Below are 20,515 nucleotides of genomic sequence, written 5' to 3' on the forward strand. Positions count from 1 at the left end.
CCATGGGTGGGAATAAACAGAAAAACTGAGAAGTAGGCAGAGCCTAACTTCACAAATGGGCGACAGCCGCCTGAAGGATGCGTCTGCCCAAGCTCGCATCTGCCGAAGCATGAGCATGCACTTGGTAGTGCTTTGAAAAGGTATGCAGGCTAGTCCAAGTGGCAGCCTGACAGACTTGCTGAGCCGTAGCCTGGTGCCTGAAAGCCCAAGAGGCACCGACAGCTCTGGTCGAGTGTGCCTTGATCCCCGGCGGGGGAGGCACCTGAGAACACTGGTAGGCATCCGAAATGGTCGACCTAATCCAACGGGCTAAGGTCGGCTTAGAAGAAGAGAGGCCCTTACGCCGACCTGTGGTTAGCACAAAAAGAGAGGTGCACCGCCTAAGAGCAGCGGTGCGAGAGACACATAGATCCGAAGCGCCCGCACCAGATCCAGAGTATGCAACGCTTTTTCAAAGCGATGAACAGGAGCCGGACAAAAGGAAGGCAGGGTAATGTCCTGGTTAAGGTGGAAAGGAGAAACCACCTTAGGGAGAAAGTCCGGAGTCGGACGGAGAACCACCTTGTCTTGATGAAAAACCAAAAAAGGTGACTCCGAAGAGAGCGCAGCTAAATCAGAGACTCTCCTGAGGGAAGTTATGGCCACTAGAAAGACCACTTTCTGTGAAAGACTAAACAAAGAAACCTCCCTAAGAGGCTCAAAGGGGGGTTTCTGCAAGGCCGTGAGGACCAAATTGAGGTCCCAGGGATCCAAGGGCCGCCGGTAAGGCGGAATGATGTGAGACGCGCCCTGCATGAAGGTGCGGACCTGAGCCAGCCGGGCGATACGCCACTGGAACAGCACTGACAGAGCCGAGACTTGTCCCTTGAGAGAATTGAGGGACAGTCCTAGCTGCAGACCGGACTGTAGAAAGGACAGAAGGGTCGGCAAGGAAAAAGGCCAAGGAGCATGGCCGGAAGAACGACACCAGGACAGGAAAATTCTCCAGGTCCTGTGATAGATTTTGGCCGAGGAAGACTTCCGGGCCCGAGTCATAGTGGAAATTACTTCAGGAGGAATACCAGAAGCCGTCAAGATCCAGGACTCAAGAGCCACGCCGTCAATCTGAGAGCCGCAGAATTCTGGCGGAAAAACGGACCTTGTGAGAGGTCTGGACGGTCCGGAAGATGCCACGGCACCTCTACGGACAGATGGAGCAGGTCTGGGTACCAAGCTCGCCTGGGCCAGTCCGGAGCAATGAGGATGACCCGACGGCCCTCCATTCTGATCTTGCGCAGGACTCTGGGCAAGAGAGCTAGAGGGGGAAACACGTAGGACAGACGAAACTGGGACCAGTCTTGAACCAGAGCGTCCGCTGCGAAGGCCTGAGGATCGTGGGAGCGAGCCACGTAAATCGGAACCTTGTTGTTGTGACGGGATGCCATTAGGTCCACGTCCGGAGTGCCCCACTTGCGGCAGATTGACTGAAACACTGCCGGATGCAGGGACCACTCGCCACTGTCCACGGTTTGACGGCTGAGATAATCTGGCTCCCAGTTTTCCACGCCTTGGATGTGGACTGCGGATATGGTGGACTTGGAGTCCTCCGTCCATTGAAGGATACGTTGTACCTCCAACATTGTCAGGCGGCTGCGTGTCCCGCCTTGGTAATTGATGTAGGCAACCGCTGTCGCGTTGTCTGACTGGACTCGGATGTGCTTGCCCGCCAATAGGTGGTGAAAAGCTAAGAGCCAGGAGCACAGCTCTGGTTTCCAGCACATTGATCGAGAGGGCTGACTCGGACGGAGTCCAAGTGCCCTGTGCTCGGTGGTTGAGACATACTGCTCCCCAGCCGGATAGACTGGCATCCGTGGTGAGGACCACCCAGGACGGAGCTAGGAAGGAGCGTCCCTGAGACAGAGAGAGGGGCCGAAGCCACCACTGAAGGGAGCTCCTGGTCTGTGGCGACAGAGCCACTAACCTGTGCAAGGAGGAAGGCCGCTTGTCCCAACAGCGGAGAATGTCCAGCTGCAGAGGACGCAGATGGAACTGGGCAAAGGGAACAGCCTCCATTGACGCCACCATCTGACCCAGCACCTGCATAAGGTGCCTGATGGAGTGACGGCAGGGCCTCAGCAGAGAGCGCACCGCCAGTTGGAGGGACTGCTGTTTGCTCAAGGGCAACTTCACAAGTGCCGGCAGAGTCTCGAACTGCATCCCTAGGTACGTGAGCCTCTGGTTCGGAGTCAGAGTGGATTTGGGCAGATTGACCAGCCACCCGAATTGGGCTAGAGTGGCGAGAGTGAGCGAGACACTCCGCTGACAGTCTGCGCTGGATGAAGCCTTGACTAGAAGGTCGTCCAGGTAAGGAATCACTGCCAACCCCTGGAGGTGCAGAACCGCAATCACTGCTGCCATGACCTTGGTGAATACCCGAGGGGCCGTGGCTAACCCGAAGGGGAGAGCCACGAATTGGAAATGTTCCTCTCCGATTGCAAAACGTAGCCAACGCTGGTGAGAAACTGCAATTGGCACATGCAGATAGGCATCTCTGATGTCGATGGATGCCAGGAAATCCCCTTGGGTCATTGAGGCAATGACTGACCGCAGAGATTCCATGCGAAAATGCCGCACCTGAACATGCTTGTTGAGAAGCTTGAGATCCAGGATGGGCCGGAAGGAACCGTCCTTTTTGGGAACTAGGAAGAGATTTGAGTAGAAACCTCTGAACCGTTCCCGGGCGGGAACCGGTACAATTACTCCGTTGGCCTGCAAGGATGCCACGGCCTGAGAGAAGGCGGCGGCCTTGGAACAGGGGGGAGTTGACAGAAAAAATCTGTTTGGCGGGCTGGAAGAGAATTCTATCCTGTAGCCGTGGGAGATGACATCCCGCACCCACTGATCGGAGACGTGTTGAAACCACGCGTCGCCAAAGTGGGAGAGCCTGCCACCGACTAAGGACGTTGCTGGCGCGGACAGATAGTCAAGAGGAGGCTGCCTTAGTGGCAGCAGCTCCTGCGGTCTTCTGTGGACGCGCCTTTGTGCGCCAGTTGGATTTTTGGTCCTTGGCTGAGTTAGTGGACGAGGCCGAGGGCTTAGAGGACGACCAGTTGGAGGAACGAAAGGAACGAAACCTCGACTGGTTCCTACCCTGGACAGGTTTCCTGGTTTTGGTTTGTGGCATGAAAGTACTCTTCCCACCAGTAGCTTCCTTAATAATCTCATCCAGTTGTTCACCGAATAGCCTGGACCCAGCAAAAGGGAGCCCAGCAAGGTACTTCTTTGAAGAAGCATCTGCCTTCCACTCTCGAAGCCACAAGATCCTGCGGATAGCGAGGGAATTAGCCGAAGCCACCGCAGTGCGGTGAGAAGCCTCCAGCATGGCAGACATGGCATAGGATGAAAAAGCTGAAGCTTGGGAAGTTAAGGCAACCATTTCGGGCATAGATTCCCTGGCGAGGGAATGCATCTCCTCTAGAGAAGCAGAGATGGCTTTGAGAGCCCACACTGCTGCAAAAGATGGGGAGAACGAGGCCCCTGCCGCCTCATATACAGATTTGGCCAGAAGGTCAACCTGGCGGTCAGTTGAATCCTTAAGTGAGGTGCCATCAGCCACTGATACAACGGTCCGGGCTGAGAGTCTAGACACCGGGGGGGGGTCTACCTTTGGTGAATGAGCCCACTCCTTGACCACCTCAGGTGGAAAGGGAAAACGGTCATCAGAACCATGCTTTGGGAAGCGTTTGTCAGGACAGGCCCTAGGCTTGGTCACAGCGGCCTGAAAACTGGAGTGGTTAAAGAACACACTCTTTGTCCTCTTAGGCAAGGTAAACTGGTCCTCTGATACTGGCGGATTGAGGTCCAGTACAGAATTAATGGACGCAATCAAATCACTAACATCTGAGTCACTTTCGGACAGATCAATGGGGCACATGGAGGTAGCCTCCGAGCCCCCCTGTAAAGGCATCCTCCTCGTCCCGCGAGTCAGCTTCTGAAACAGAGCCGCGGGACGAGGAAGGGGAGGGAGCCCTACGTCTCCTCTTAGGAGGACGGGGTCTGGGACCAGATGAAGAATCCTCTGTGAGCTCCGCTGAGAGAGCCCTAGCAGCAGAGGCACCCTGCGAAGGGGGCTGATGCATGTTCAGCAAGCTCCGGGACAGCTGTCCCATGGAGTCGGCAAAGGACTGGGAGATAGACCTAGAAAAGGATTCTACCCGAGCCGGAGGTTCAGCCACAGGAGCCGGAGCAGCCGGAGAGACCACTGTGGGTGCGATTCCAGGCTGAGGCATTGTCAGGTTAGAGCAGGCATCACAATGTGGATATGTGCTCGGTTCAGGCAGTATGAGCTTACATGCAGTGCATACTGAATATAGCTTTGGAGCCTTGCTCCTCGTGTGAGACATATTACTGAAGTGGGGGCTCTGCCAGAGTGACCCCCAGAGAGTATATACAGAGAACCACAACCAGAGGTTGTGGCTTACCAGACCGCTGGAGCGGTGTTGTGTGCCCTCCAGATCCCAAAGCCCGGACCCCCAAGCACCTCAGCAGGGATGCTGCAGCCAGTGCTGATCGCAGAGAAAACGCTGATAAAATGGCGCCGGAGCAAGGAGAGGGGGCGGGACCAACTCTGAGAGCGGGATCTGGAGGGCCAAAGAGACTTACAGGGGAGGAGACATGTACCCAGGGAGGAGTGTCTCTCCCCTGTGCAGAACGGCCGCTGGGCGGAGCCGCACTGTCCCTCTGCATGAATGACATGCGAGAGCAGTGAAACCGAAAGTAGGCCTCCGGCGAAGCTGGGGCCTAAATTTGAGCGGTGCGGCCGGCGCGCAGGCACCATCAGCGCGGTTCTCAGGCGACAGCCAGAGAACCAGCCGGAAACGTCAGAAAACTCACTCAGCACACTCTCCAACCATAATAAAGTACAGGGACCCCCAGAATATAAACGTCTCAGGTACTTAGCTTTTCTGAGACGCAGGGTTCCAAGTCCCTGGGGATGAGTGCTCCAGTCCAGCAGGATCCTGAAGGGCTTCGGATGGAGACCGGTCTCCTGCAAAGCATGGAGAACCGTGCTGGCTCCCACTTCAAGCCAGAGCCCGAGGGATGGTGAAGGAGCGCGGCATGTAAGGCTCCAGCCTTGGAATCAACCTTAACAGCACCGCCGACACAGTGGGGTGAGAAGGGACATGCCGGGGCTCCAGACTTGGACCCGCTTTTCTTCAAACTCTTTCCAAAAATGAAAAAATCAGATGAGAATGCATGTGTGGATGTATGCCTCCTGAACACAAAGCAATGAACTGGCTAGATCTGGTTCTCCAGGGGGTGTATAGGCTCAGAGGGAGGAGCTACACTTTTTAGTGTAGTACTTTGTGTGTCCGCCGGAGGCAGAAGCTATACACCCATGGTCTGGGTCTGCCATAGGAACGATAAAGAAAAGTCATTAAATGAGAAGGTGTGTCCAAACTTTTGGTCTGTACTATATATACACACACATACATACACAGGGCGGTCCAAAAGTAGGTGGACAGTATGTGGTCATCAACCATGGTGTAAAGTGAAACTGACTCAGTTGCCCTTAGCAACCAATCAGATGCCACCTTTCATTTTCCAAAAAGAGTCTGAAGAATGGAAAGTGGAATCTGATTGGTTGCTAAGGGCAACTGAGTTAGTTTCACTTTACACCATGTTAGATAACCCTAGTACACATACTGTCCACCTACTTTTGGACCACCCTGTATATATAAGCACAGCATATTCATGGTGTTGCAAAAATGCTGCAAATTTGCAGCAATTTCACATCCAAATCTGCATGTGTCCCATGAGCATTTCAGTGCGGATTTTGCCCATTTCTCTCCCTTTTAAAAGGGTGGAATCTGCGGTTAAACTGCAGCAGAGTTCCCAGCAGCATCCGCTGCAAACGTCACATTTTGTATTGGATTGGTCACAGATTTGCAAAGTGGAAACCACTGCAGGACGTGACCCTTTTTCAGAAGACTTTTTATTTTCTAAGGGTAACATGGCATCTTTTGCACCTGAAAAAAAAAAAAAGCCCCATAAAATTAACATTTTGCCATTGCTGTGCACATCCTGTGTCTTATGTCGCTTCATTTAACCCCTTCACATCATGGCTAGTTTCAGTCTTCACTTTTCCGACCCTTATTCCAAAAGCAATAATTTGGGGGGGGGGGGGGGGTGTTTCGTCAGTATTGCCATATGAGAGCTTGTACTTTTGAACATACACACAGTGTACTGGAAAGAAAATCCAAGTGCGGCGAAATTGTAACCCATAGACAGGATCTGTGGACTGTGATTGGCTGTCACACAGGCTGGGGGCGTGTCTGACTGCAACCAATCACAGACACCAGGACTGCCAGTAGGCGGGGGAAGAAGTGAATATGGATAAGCAATAACCGGAAGTAGAGTAAGCGGCCTGGCAGCAGTTACAGCCATGCGGGAGACTCGGTAAGTATAAAGCGCTTGCTTTAATCCCCCTAACCTTTCAACCACCATTTTTAAGCGCCGAGTACTGGTCCCCATAGACTTATTTGGGGACCAGACCGTATCCTGGATCATTTTCGGTCTGGAGCAGATTTTTTTACATTTTTTTTTCCCAGTGTTACCAATCACAAATATCTCCAAGTTCGCCCATAACAAATTACAATTGATCACCCACCTGATCAGGCTCCACATTAGCCGCCTCCATAGTGGCGAGGAATTCAGTGGGCGAAAAGACGTGTTCATTCTGTATGTAGACCTCCAGCAGGGTGTTGTAATGGGTGACATTAAACTCTAATCCTAAGAATTGAGAAGACAAAGTATTAAAAGGGAAGCAATCACCAGGATAAAGCCAGTGCTATACTGGCACTATCAGGTTGGATTCTCTATATACCTGTAGTGGTCAGCTCGGATGTTTAGGTTTTGAAATCCAAGAAAGTAAAGTTTATAGAATCGGCAGCTTCTTGAGTGACAGCAGCTGAGGATCAGATAATATCTGGGGGGTATTCATAGTTATCCCCTCCCCCCTGTTAGAATTAGCATAAGTATTATACAAATCCAGGTAAATTTTCACTTCCAGGGCCTGTGGTGAGGTCATACCCATGTAACCGGAAGGGGCGGGGCCTCAGCCAACAAATCTGATATCAGAAAGCAACATTTTTCTGTTGGCTGAGGCCCCGCCCCTTCTGGTCACATGGGTATGACCTCACCACAGGTCGTGGAAGTGAAAATTTACCTTGATTTGTATAATACGTATGCAAATTTTAACAGGGGGAGGAGATAACTATAAATACCCCCCCCCCAGATATTATCTGATCCTCAGCTGCTGTCACTCAAGAAGCTGCCGATTTTATAAACTTTACTTTCTTGGATTTCAAAACCTAAACATCCGATGTGACCCCTACAGGTATGTATAGAATCAGCATGATAGTGCCAGTATAGCACTGGCTTTAGGTTATATATGAAAATCCTGGTGATTGGTTCCTTTTAATATTATTCAATTAATCGCTCTGGTCAGGAGAACTCAGACAGAAATAAAAGGGATGCATTCAGCATATCAAGAGTTAAACTAGAACTTCGAAGTGGGGGTTACTAAAATAACGCTCAGGGGGCACTAGCCGGTTGCATTTCTGCCCATTGGCCCTATTCAAGAGGAAATATGGTTAATGTTAAAAGTTTTTTTCTGAAGACCGAAAGTTCTCTCTTATGCATCATGTAGTGGATGGTAGTTTCAGCTCAATGGGGTCCGGCTGCCAGAGAATGGGAGGCAAACTCTGCAGAGCCTGGAATGGAGAAGTGCGCATGCTTGACCTCCACTCCATTCATTGTCTATGGGACTGCCAAGAGCTGTACTCTACTTTACCCCACAGACAATGATGGGGGTTGACGTTGAATATTCACACCTCCATTCTATCCAAGATGGGGCGCAGAGGAGCCTTATTATCAGGCTTGCTGGAGATCCCACTGATCAGCAAGTTACCCCTTAAAGGGAACCTGTCACCAGATTTGTCCCCTATAAGATGCTGCCATCACCAGTGAGCTCTTCTATACGGCATTCCAGAATACTGTATATAAGAGACCAGGCCTCTCTGCATCACATAAAAAACACCTTTATTATACTCAGTTGTGGCTCTCGGTGCCTCCATCTTGTGCAGTCGATACCCTCCATCCCAGCTCCGTCTCTATGACGCGTCCTACGTCATCCCACACAGAGACCTGCACTGCGCTCATGCGCACTTTGATCTGCCCTGTTGAGGGCAGAGCAAGGTACTGTAGTGTGCAGGCGCGAGGAAAGGTCAAAGACAGCCAGTGCATGTGCAATACAATGCTTTCATCTGCCCTCAACAGGGCAAAGAGAAGTGCACATGCGCAGGAGAACAATGGAGGACATTGTGTTTAGGACGTAGGATGGGCTCATGGGTGGTGGCCACAGCTTATAACGGAAAAACCTGGTGGCAGGTTCCCTTTAACCTCTGGATAGGGGGATAACTTACTATTTTGAGACAAATCATTAAAAGGGGATGGCTAATTAAAACAGTCCCTGACCTATCATGGTATATGAACCTCGTGGGAGGGGACCATCTTCTTTCCCCGAGGCTCTGGTCAAGTTCAGCCATCCATGTATTACATGGTAATCTATGCAAGTCAATGTTATACTACATATCCCTTGTTCCCCTGGGTCAGTCACTATTTGCAGGATGTGACGGTTCAAATTAAAGGGCTTGTCTGGAGGGAAGGAGGAAGTGGATGAAAAATCCCCTATACTAAAACAATAGTGGATTCAAATGAAAGAAAAACGTCACAAAGATTAAATGGATCCTTACCTAAATCCTTCAGCTTTGCCCAGATTTCAGTTGCCACCTCCGTTCGCTCCACCGGGGATATCTCTGGCATAAATGAGCCACAAGCGCGCAGGAAGAACCACGCCTGGTTATTGTTCGGCTTACCTTAAAAGATATATATAAATGCATGAATACATATGTATATGCCATAGACATACACCGTGTGCAGAATTATTAGGCAAGTTGTATTTTAGAGAATATTTTTTATTATTGATCAACAACTATGTTCTCAATCACCCCAAAAGACTCATAAATATCAAAGCTTAATATTTTTGGATGTTGGAGTGGGGTTTATTAGATTTGGCTATCTTAGGAGGATATCTGTCAGGTAACTATTACTGTGCAGAATTATTAGGCAACTTAATAAAAAACAAATATATTCCCATCTCACTTGTTTATTTTCACCAGGTAAACCAATCTAACTGCACAAAATTTAGAAATAAACATTTCTGACATGCAAAAAAAAAAAAAAAAAAAACCCAACAAATAATTAGTGACAATATAGCCACCTTTCTTTATGATGACACTCAGCAGCCGACCATCCATAGATTCTGTCAGTTGCTTGATCTTTTTACGATCAACATTGTGTTCAGCAACCACCACAGCCTCCCAGACACTGTTCCGTGAGGTGTACTGTTTTCCCTCCCTGTAGATCTTACATTTTATGAGGGACCACGGGTTCTCTATGGGGTTCAGATCAGGTGAACAAGGGGAGCCATGTCATTATTTCTTCATCTTTTAGACCTTTACTGGCCATCCACGCTGTGGAGTGATTGGATGCATGTGATGGAGCATTGTCCTGCATGAAAATCATGTTTTCTTGAACATTACCAACTTCTTCCTGTACCACTGCTTGAACAAGTTGTCTTCCAGAAACTGGCAGTAGGTCTGGGAGTTGAGCTTTCATTCCATTCCTCAACCCGAAAAGGTCCCCACAAGTTCATCTTTGATGATATCAGCCCATATCAGTACCCCACCTCCACCTTGCTGGCGTCTGAGTCAGAGTGGAGCTCTCTGCCCTTTACTGATCCATCCATCTGGCCCATCCATCTGGCCATCAAGAGTCACTCTCATTTCATCAGTCCACAAAACCTTTGAAAAATCAGTCTTAAGATAAAACGTCAAGACTGGGACAAGAAATATCTTATGTTTCTTGTTCAAAGGTGGTAGTTTTCAGCCTTCCTTACCTTGGCCATGTCCCCGAGTATGGCACACCTTGTGCTTTTTGATACTCCAGTAATGTTGCAGCTCGGGAATATGGCTAAACTGGTGGCAAATGGCATCTTGGCAGCTTGACGCTTAATTTTTCCTCAATTCATGGGCAGTTATGCGCCTTTTTTGCCCAACATGCCTCTTGCGACCCTGTTTGCTATTTTGCATGAAATGCTTGATTGTTCGGTGATCACGCTTCAAAAGTTTGGCAATTTCAAGACTGCTGCATCCCTCTGCAAGACATCTCACAATTTTGAACTTTTCAGAGCCTGAAAAATCTCTCTTCTGACCCATTTTGCCAAAGGAAAGGAAGTTGCCTAATAAGTAAGCACCCCTTATATAGGATGTTGATGTCATTACACCGCACCCCCTCCTCATTACAGAGATGCACATCACCTGATTTACTTAATTGGTAGTTGGCTCTCAACCTATACAGCTTGGAGTAGGACAACATGTATAAAAAGTGTCATGTGATCAAAATACTCATTTGCCTAATGTTCAAGATTTCAATTTGCCATTAGTGCATGTCATCATTCATAACCCCTCAGTAGGCTGAATATGATGGATCTACAGCAATATATAGAGATAGGATAACCTTGCATGCGGCTTGTCCTTTGCAAAGATGTTTGTTGAATTTTCTTCACCTAATTTTCAGCTTTGCCCAACCCCTGGTCATCTAATGGTTAGACGGAGACCTGGAGAGGCGTACAAGCCACAGTGTCTTGCACCCACTGTGAAATTTGTTGGAGGATCAGTGATGATCTGGGGATGCTTCAGCAAGGCTGGAATTGGGCAGATTAAACTTTGCGAAGGACGTATGAATCAAGCCACATACAAGGTTATCCTGGAAAAGCAGTTGCTTCCTTTTGCTCAGGCAATGTTCCCCAACTCTGAGGACTGGTTTTTCCAGCAGGACAATGCGCCATGCCACACAGCTAGGTCAATAAATGTGTGTATGAAGAACCACCACATCAAAACCTTGTCATGGCCATCCCAATCTCCAGACCTGAACCCCATTGAAAACCTCTGGAATGTAATCATAAGGAAGATGGAGAGTCACAAGCCATCAAACAAAGAAGACCTGCTTACATTTTTTGCGCCAGGAGTGGCATAAGGTCACCCAAAAGCAGTGTGAAAGACTGGTGGAAAGCAGCCAAGACGCATGAAAGCTGGGATTAAAAATCATGGTTATTCCACAAAATATTGATTTCTGAACCTTTCCTGAGGCAAAACATTATTAGTATTGTTGTTTCTAAAGGATTATGACCTTGTTTTCTTTGCATTATTTGAGGTGTGAAAGCAATGCATTGTTTTGTTATTTTGACCATTTCTCATTTTTAGAAAATAATTAGAGCTGAGCGGATTGCTCATAATCCGGGTCCGGCGGATCCGATCCGGACCAATTTAAGTCAAGGGAGAGGGCGCGCGCGCGAGAGAGGGCGCGAGAGGGCGCGCGCAGCGCGAGAGAGGGCGCGAGAGGGCGCGCGCGCGCGAGAGAGGGCGCGAGAGGGCGCGCGCGCGAGAGAGGGCGCGAGAGGGGCGCGCGCGCGAGAGAGGGCGCGAGAGGGCGCGGCGCGCGAGAGAGGGGCGCGAGAGGGCGCGCGCGCGCGAGAGAGGGCGCGAGAGGGCGCGCGCGCGCGAGAGAGGGCGCGAGAGGGCGCGCAGCGCGCGAGAGGGGGCGCGAGAGGGCGCGCGCGCGCGAGAGGGGGGCGCGAGGAGGGCGCGCGCGCGCGAGAGGGGGGCGCGAGAGAGAGGGCGGGGGGCGCGAGAGAGGGCGCTCGCGCAGCGAGAGGGGGCGCGAGAGAGGGCGCAAGCGCGCAGCGAGAGGGGGGCGCGAGAGAGGGGCGCGCAGGCGCGAGAGGGGGCGCGAGAGAGGGCGCGCGCGCGCGAGAGGGGGCGCGATGAGAGGGCGCGCGCGCGAGAGGGGGGCGCGAGAGAGGGCGCGCGCTGCGCGCGAGAGGGGGGCGCGAGAGAGGGGCCGCGCGGCAGCGAGAGGGGGCGCGAGAGAGGGCGGCAGCGCGCGAGAGGGGGCGCGAGAGAGGGCGCGCGCGCGCGAGAGGGGGCGCGAGAGAGGGCGCGCGCGCGAGAGAGGGCGCGAGAGGGCGCTCGCGCGCGAGAGAGGGCGCGAGAGGGCGCGCGCGGCGAGAGAGGGCGCGAGAGGGCGCGCGCGAGAGAGAGGGCGCGAGAGGGCGCGCGCGAGAGAGAGGGGCGCGAGAGGGCGCGCGCGCGAGAGAGGGCGCGAGAGGGGCGGCGCTGCGCGAGAGAGGGCGCGAGAGGGGCGCGCGCGCGAGAGAGGGCGCGAGAGGGCGCTGCGCGCGAGAGAGGGCGCGAGAGGGCGCGCGCGCGAGAGAGGAGCGCGAGAGGGCGCGCGCGCAGAGAGAGGGCGCGAGAGGGCGCGGCGCGCGAGAGAGGGGCGCGAGAGGGCGCGCGCGCGAGAGAGGGCGCGAGAGGGGCTGCGCGCGCGAGAGAGGGCGCGCGAGAGGGCGCGCGCGCGAGAGAGGGCGCGCGAGAGGGGCGCTGCGCGGCGAGAGAGGCGCGCGAGAGGGCGCGCGCGCGAGAGAGGGGCGCGCGGAGAGGGCGCGCAGCGCGCGAGAGAGGGCGCGCGAGAGGGCGCCTGCGCGCGAGAGAGGGCGCGCGCGAGAGGGCGCCTGCGACCGCGCGAGAGAGGGCGCGCGAGAGGGCGCGCGCGCGCGAGAGAGGGCGCGCGAGAGGGCGCGCGCAGCGCGAGAGAGGGCGCGCGAGAGGGCGCGGCGCGCGGAGAGAGGAGCGCGCGAGAGGGGCGCGCGCGCGAGGAGGAGGGCGCGCGAGAGGGCGCGCTGCGCGCGAGAGAGGGCGCGGCGAGAGGGGCGCTGCGCGCGAGAGAGGGCGCGCGAGAGGGGCGCAGCGCGCGAGAGGGCGCGCGCAGCGAGAGAGGGCGCGCGAGAGGGGCGCGCGCGCGAGAGAGGGCGCGCGAGAGGCGCGCGCAGCGCGAGAGAGAGGGCGCGCGAAGAGGGCGCGCAGCGCGAGAGAGGGCGCGCGAGAGGGCGCGCGCGCGAGAGAGGGCGCGAGAGGGCAGCGCGCGCGAGAGAGGGCGCGAGAGGGGGCGCGCGCGCGCGAGAGGAGGGCGCGAGAGGGCGCGCGCGCGAGAGAGGGCGCGAGAGGGGCGCGCGCGCGAGAGAGGGCGCGCGAGAGGGCGCGCGCGCGAGAGAGGGCGCCGCGCGCGAGAGAGAGGGCGCGCGAGAGAGGGCGCGCGAGAGAGGGCGCGCGAGAGAGGGGCGCCGCGAGAGAGGGCGCGCGAGAGAGGGCGCGCGAGAGAGGGCGCGCGAGAGAGGGCGCGCGAGAGAGGGCGCGCGCGAGAGAGGGCGCGCGAGAGAGGGCGCGCGAGAGAGGGCGCGCGAGAGAGAGGGCGCGCGAGAGAGGGGCGCGCGAGAGAGGGGCGCGCGAGAGAGGGCGCGCGAGAGAGGGCGCGCGAGAGAGGGCGCGCGAGAGAGGGCGCGCGAGAGAGGGCGCGCGAGAGAGGGCGCGCGAGAGAGGGCGCGCGAGAGAGGGCCGCGAGAGAGGGCGCGCGAGAGAGGGCGCGCGAGAGAGGGCGCAGCGAGAGAGAGGGCGCGCGAGAGAGGGCGCGCGAGAGAGGGCGCGCGAGAGAGGGCGCGCGAGAGAGGGGCGCGCGAGAGAGGGGCGCGCGAGAGAGGGGCGCGCGAGAGAGGGCGCGCGAGAGAGGGCGCGCGAGAGAGGGCGCGCGAGAGAGGGGCGCGCGAGAGGAGGGCGCGCGAGAGAGGGCGCGCGAGAGAGGGCGCGCGAGAGAGGGCGCGCGAGAGAGGGCGCGCGAGAGAGGGCGCGCGAGAGAGGGCGCGCGAGAGAGGGCGCGGCGAGAGAGGGCGCGCGAGAGAGGGGCGCGCGAGAGAGGGCGCGCGAGAGAGGGCGCGCGGAGAGAGGGCGCGCGAGAGAGGGCGCGCGAGAGAGGGCGCGAGAGAGGGCGCGAGAGAGGGCGCGAGAGAGGGGGCGAGAGAGGGGGCGAGAGAGGGGGGCGAGAGAGGGCGAGAGAGAGGGCGAGAGAGAGGGCGAGAGAGAGAGCTAGAGAGAGCGAAAAAAAAACAAAAAAAAACAAAAACCGAACCCAGATCGTGCAGCCGGATTCCCGGGTCCCGGTCAGACCCTGAAACCGCGCGGATCCGGACTTTGACAGTTAATAATAGATAATACAACATTTATGGCTGGAAATTCGGAGAAATACACCTATAAACAGAGAAATCAGAAAAACTGAAAATTTTGCAGCAGTCTCTTAAGGTTTGCCCTCACACATATTTAGATTAGTTTTACATATGATTTCTCCTATTGATGTAGTTATAAGACCCTATAGACCCCTTCATGGTGTGAAGGGGCTGTGCAGATATTTCCTTGAAGTGATTGCTAAATCAATGTTACAAAACAAAATTAAAAAATAAACACCATACTTACCTTTCCAATCCAGCAAATTGTCTAGCAGTCCTCCTAGTCTCCGATCACAAGCAGCCATCATAGGAGCACTGCAGACAATCACATTGATTCTAACGCCTTTAACGATGTAGGACCATCAGCGCCATCAATTACATGCACATAGGTCTGCATAGGAGCAGTCTACACAAAAAGGAGGCCTTTCATGTTTGACATCCATCTGGTATCCGTTTTCATACATCAGCAGTTAAAGGGGTATTCTCCAATTTGGAAGTTAACCCCTATCAACCCACAGCTGTGAAGGAATATGATGGCAGGTTAAATAAGCCACTATCTACCGGGAAAGATGCTGGCTCGTCGTGCGAGCACCCATCAACTTCAGGGACAGAACCTTTGACGTATTCGTCATTAAGAGGCTAAAGCACCACTCCGGAACGCCGGAGTCTTTTTTATATTATTTCATCCCCATTGTATTATCACTATTGCCTGTCGCTGTCTTTGTTACTGGTGACAAGCTCTCAATGTAAGTCTGAGCCTTGTCCTGGCTCTCATAGACTTACATAGAAAAGTGATTTGCAGTCCACCCAGATGAGATCCGTTAGGTCAACCAGCAAGCGCCCAACGGAGCGGGGCCGGGACCAGCAAGCGCCCAACGGAGCGGGGCCGGGACCAGCAAGCGCCCAACGGAGCGGGGCCGGGACCAGCAAGCGCCCAACGGAGCGGGGCCGGGACCAGCAAGGCGCCCAACGGAGCGGGGCCGGGACCAGCAAGCGCCCAACGGAGCGGGGCCGGGACCAGCAAGCGCCCAACGGAGCGGGGCCGGGACCAGCAAGCGCCCAACGGAGCGGGGGCCGGGACCAGCAAGCGCCCAACGGAGCGGGGCCGGGACCAGCAAGCGCCCAACGGAGCGGGGCCGGGACCAGCAAGCGCCCAACGGAGCGGGGCCGGGACCAGCAAGCGCCCAACGGAGCGGGGCCGGGACCAGCAAGCGCCCAACGGAGCGGGGCCGGGACCAGCAAGCGCCCAACGGAGCGGGGCCGGGGACCCAGCAAGCGCCCAACGGAGCGGGGCCGGGACCAGCAAAAGACCAACGGAGCAGGGCCAGGTGCTTTTTTTACCCCAAGATTTAGAAAGAAGTTTCACAGTTGAGTTATTTCTGAGAGTGCTGTGCGCATTCTCTGCGACCTGCGCAGAGGTCATTGTGTAGGAAGGAGGAGAGTGTGAGCTTTGACCATCACCTATGTTGAATGGTAGATCCTGTGATACCTATATATGAAATGTTACCCGACACTGTGATCCTGCCTGTGATGATAATGAGACTTCTGAGAAGTGGTCTCTACAGAATATGAAGTGTCAGCCTAAGGCTCAAAGGCAAGAAGGAAATCTATAGTTTTAGTTTTAAATCATAGACTGATATACAAACATAAGATCAAAAATTCTAAAGAAAATATGTGAGCTATAAAAACATGATTTAAAGCACAGGATTATTGTCTGCAGACACATTCCCTTTAAAATTGCTCGTAATTGTGCAGAGCACTTTATTTGTACCCGTTTTGCAGACTTCTTCAAACGTCCTCAGCAGCTTTTGTTTGCCCACACGTCCGCTTTTCTTCAGCCTGGACCCCATCAGATGAATGGACCACCCTTCCTGCCAGTGCCGCACTCTGGCCACCGCAGCCGACTCCGCTTCTGCGTTCCCCTTCTCTTGTGCAACGACTGTAAAGAGCCTGGAGGAGCCGCTGAGGTATCTGGAATAAAGTGGGGAAAAAGACATTTCCTACAATGATAAAATGATCATTTTCAATATAGGTCCAATTTCCAGTCCTCAGGAATCTAGTGTTGAAGCCATATAAACGTGAATGTGCCTTAGGGGGGTAGGTTCCCTGCAGCGCCCCCGTCATGTCACTTATGGTCCAACTTTTCCCAAAAATTACATAAGTTTCATAAGACAAGATCTGCGGCTTCTACAAGACATCCCGGAAATGCCACTCACGTAACCCGAGATCCTGCAGGAAATAAACTACCGTAACGGACACCAAAATAAAGAGACGCTACCTGCAGACTGGGGAAGGCGAGCGAGACCACCAGGGACCCTGACGTCAGAGGTCGCAGCCCTGCACTCTGCTCACGAAGGTTATACGTGATGTAGGCTTAAACCGAAGTTTTCAATAAAAAGAAGAGACAAGACAACCCGACTAACCCAAAAGCTCGGGCGGAAGCCTGCCCCCCCCCTTTCCCCCCCAACATCACCAAGAGCCCAGGCCGAAGTCTGCCCCCCCCCCCCCCAACATCACCAAGAGCCCGGGCCGAAGCCTGCCCTCCCCCCAACATCACCAAGAGCCCGGGCCGCAGCCTGCTCCCCCCAACATCACCAAGAGCCCGGGCCGAAGCCTGCCCTCCCCCCAACATCACCAAGAGCCCGGGCCGCAGCCTGCTCCCCCCAACATCACCAAGAGCCCGGGCCGCAGCCTGCTCCCCCCAACATCACCAAGAGCCCGGGCCGCAGCCTGCTCCCCCCAACATCACCAAGAGCCCGGGCCGCAGCCTGCTCCCCCCAACATCACCAAGAGCCCGGGCCGAAGCCTGCCCCCCCCCCCATCACCAAGAGCCCGGGCCGAAGCCTGCCCCCCCCCCCCCCCCATCACCAAGAGCCCGGGCCGAAGCCTGCCCCCCCCCCCCATCACCAAGAGCCCGGGCCGCAGCCTGCTCCCCCCAACATCACCAAGAGCCCGGGCCGAAGCCTGCCCCCCCCCAACATCACCAAGAGCCCAGGCGGAAGCCTGCCCTCCCCCCCCCCCAACATCACCAAGAGCCCGGGCCGAAGCCTGCCCCCCCCCCAACATCACCAAGAGCCCGGGCCGAAGCCTGCCCCCCCCCAACATCACCAAGAGCCCGGGCCGAAGCATGCCCCCCCCCAACATCACCAAGAGCCCGGGCCGAAGCATGCCCCCCCCCAACATCACCAAGAGCCCAGGCCGAAGTCTGCCCCCCCCCCCCCCCAACATCACCAAGAGCCCAGGCCGAAGTCTGCCCCTCCCCCCCCCCAACATCACCAAGAGCCCAGGCCGAAGTCTGCCCCTCCCCCCCCCCCCCCAACATCACCAAGAGCCCGGGCGGAAGTCTGCCCCCCCCAACATCACCAAGAGCCCAGGCCAAAGCCTGACCCCCTCCCCCCCCCCCAACATCACCAAGAGCCCGGGCGAAAGCCTGCCCTCCCCCCAACATCACGGGCGGAAGCCTGCCCTCCCCCCAACATCACCAAGAGCCCGGGCGGAAACCTGCCCTCCCCCTAACATCACCAAGAGCCCAGGCAGAAGCCTTATCCACCCCGAAGCCTGCCCTCCCCCAACATCACCAAGAGCCCGGGCCGAAGCCTGCCCACCCCCCCTCAAACATCACCAAAAGCCCAGGAACATATCCTCTCATCCCGGCAGTCACCAGAAATGAACCCCCTCACCCCAACAATGCCAATACTCATCAGGAACAAACCCCCTCACCCCGGCAGTGCCATCCCAGCCTGACTCATCTTATCCCTGCAGTGCCCTGCAATGCCCTCATCACAACCTGACCCCCCTCATCCCATCCTGGCGGTACCATCCCAGCCTGACTCCCCTCATCCTGGCGGTGCCACCCCAGCCTGACTCCCCTCATCCTGGCGGTGCCACCCCAGCCTGACTCCCCTCATCCTGGCGGTGCCACCCCAGCCTGACTCCCCTCATCCTGGAGGTGCCACCCCAGCCTGACTCCCCTCATCCTGGAGGTGCCACCCCAGCCTGACTCCCCTCCTCCTGGCGGTGCCACCCCAGCCTGACCCCTCTCATCCTGGCGGTGCCACCCCAGCCTGACCCCTCTCATCCTGGCGGTGCCACCCCAGCCTGACCCCTCTCATCCTGGCGGTGCCACCCCAGCCTGACTCCCCTCATCCTGGCGGTGCCACCCCAGCCTGACTCCCCTCATCCTGGCGGTGCCACCCCAGCCTGACTCCCCTCATCCTGGCGGTGCCACCCCAGCCTGACTCCCCTCATCCTGGCGGTGCCACCCCAGCCTGACTCCCCTCATCCTGGCGGTGCCACCCCAGCCTGACTCCCCTCATCCTGGCGGTGCCACCCCAGCCTGACTCCCCTCATCCTGGCGGTGCCACCCCAGCCTGACTCCCCTCATCCTGGCGGTGCCACCCCAGCCTGACTCCCCTCATCCTGGCGGTGCCACCCCAGCCTGACTCCCCTCATCCTGGCGGTGCCACCCCAGCCTGACTCCCCTCATCCTGGCGGTGCCACCCCAGCCTGACTCCCCTCATCCTGGCGGTGCCACCCCAGCCTGACTCCCCTCATCCTGGCGGTGCCACCCCAGCCTGACTCCCCTCATCCTGGCGGTGCCACCCCAGCCTGACTCCCCTCATCCTGGCGGTGCCACCCCAGCCTGACTCCCCTCATCCTGGCGGTGCCACCCCAGCCTGACTCCCCTCATCCTGGCGGTGCCACCCCAGCCTGACTCCCCTCATCCTGGCGGTGCCACCCCAGCCTGACTCCCCTCATCCTGGCGGTGCCACCCCAGCCTGACTCCCCTCATCCTGGCGGTGCCACCCCAGCCTGACTCCCCTCATCCTGGCGGTGCCACCCCAGCCTGACTCCCCTCATCCTGGCGGTGCCACCCCAGCCTGACTCCCCTCATCCTGGCGGTGCCACCCCAGCCTGACTCCCCTCATCCTGGCGGTGCCACCCCAGCCTGACTCCCCTCATCCTGGCGGTGCCACCCCAGCCTGACTCCCCTCATCCTGGCGGTGCCACCCCAGCCTGACTCCCCTCATCCTGGCGGTGCCACCCCAGCCTGACTCCCCTCATCCTGGCGGTGCCACCCCAGCCTGACTCCCCTCATCCTGGCGGTGCCACCCCAGCCTGACTCCCCTCATCCTGGCGGTGCCACCCCAGCCTGACTCCCCTCATCCTGGCGGTGCCACCCCAGCCTGACTCCCCTCATCCTGGCGGTGCCACCCCAGCCTGACTCCCCTCATCCTGGCGGTGCCACCCCAGCCTGACTCCCCTCATCCTGGCGGTGCCACCCCAGCCTGACTCCCCTCATACTGGCGGTGCCACCCCAGCCTGACTGCCCTCATCCTGGCGGTGCCACCCCAGCCTGACTGCCCTCATCCTGGCGGTGCCATCCCAGCCTGACTGCCCTCATCCTGGCGGTGCCATCCCAGCCTGACTCCCCTCATCCTGGCGGTGCCATCCCAGCCTGACTCCCCTCATCCTGGCGGTGCCACCCCAGCCTGACTCCTCTCATCCTAGCGGTGCCACCCCAGCCTGACTCCCCTCATCCTGGCGGTGCCATCTCAGCCTGACTCCCCTCACCCTGGCGGTGCCACCCCAGCCTGACTCCCCTCATTCCACCAGTGCCATGCACCCCCTCACTGTGGCACAGTGCTCCCATGCACTATCTCCAGATCCTGGCAGTATTGCACCAGTATCAGTGTGATCCGCCCCTGGCTGTGGAGCTGGACATGTCCGCTCAGCAGGATAACCTTGGCCAGTGCGGCTCACCCCCCGCGCAGCGCACAGGCTCCTCGTACGTTACACACACGGAGGGGCACAGACCTGGCCGGCAGGGCGGGCAGCACGGCGGCTCTCCGGGCACATCCCGGCAGCAGTCGCGCTCCGCGGCGCAGCACAAGCCGGGCACCAGCTAGTAACGCTGCCATGTTGATCAGAACGCACGCCGGCCAAGGACAGTGGGAGCACGTGACAGCTCGGAACTGTCAATGCATGGGAAGGGGTGTACGTGACGTCACGAAAGAGCGGTCCAGGGGGCGACAAAAGAAAGGAGGCAAGCAGAACGGAGCACAGAGGAAAAGCTGCTCTCGTCTATTATTCTGGGCTGTATTCTGTGGTTAGGAGCATGTTTTCTACCGCCAAGGCTGCAGTAAAATAGTGTATCCTCCCCTCAGTATTGTGGAGTGTTGTGGTACAGTCCAAACAGAGGGGCCAACCATGAGCTATCCCTGCGCTGCTGCATTGCGCATCTTCCTGCCGTCGTCCATTCGGCACAATCTCAGGGATAGTTTTCCTGAAATTTTTTAG

General features: G+C 56.8%; 1 protein-coding gene across 1 annotated transcript in view; it reads right to left on the reverse strand.

Moving 5' to 3' along the window:
* The window catches only part of LRPPRC (leucine rich pentatricopeptide repeat containing), a 334,390-nt gene extending 314,205 nt beyond the window's left edge, over nucleotides 1–20,185 (reverse strand). The window contains exons 1-4 of the mRNA XM_075339187.1: nucleotides 20,033–20,185; nucleotides 15,987–16,186; nucleotides 8,796–8,918; nucleotides 6,650–6,771 (exon numbers count right to left, since the gene is read on the reverse strand). Coding sequence (XP_075195302.1) covers nucleotides 6,650–6,771; nucleotides 8,796–8,918; nucleotides 15,987–16,186; nucleotides 20,033–20,136 — 549 coding nt within the window. The 5' untranslated portion in view covers nucleotides 20,137–20,185. The remainder of the gene's footprint in view (nucleotides 1–6,649; nucleotides 6,772–8,795; nucleotides 8,919–15,986; nucleotides 16,187–20,032) is intronic.
* Between the last annotated feature and the right edge of the window lie 330 nt (nucleotides 20,186–20,515).

Source organism: Anomaloglossus baeobatrachus, chromosome 3 (assembly GCF_048569485.1).
Source record: "Anomaloglossus baeobatrachus isolate aAnoBae1 chromosome 3, aAnoBae1.hap1, whole genome shotgun sequence".
Lineage (NCBI taxonomy): Eukaryota > Metazoa > Chordata > Amphibia > Anura > Aromobatidae > Anomaloglossus > Anomaloglossus baeobatrachus.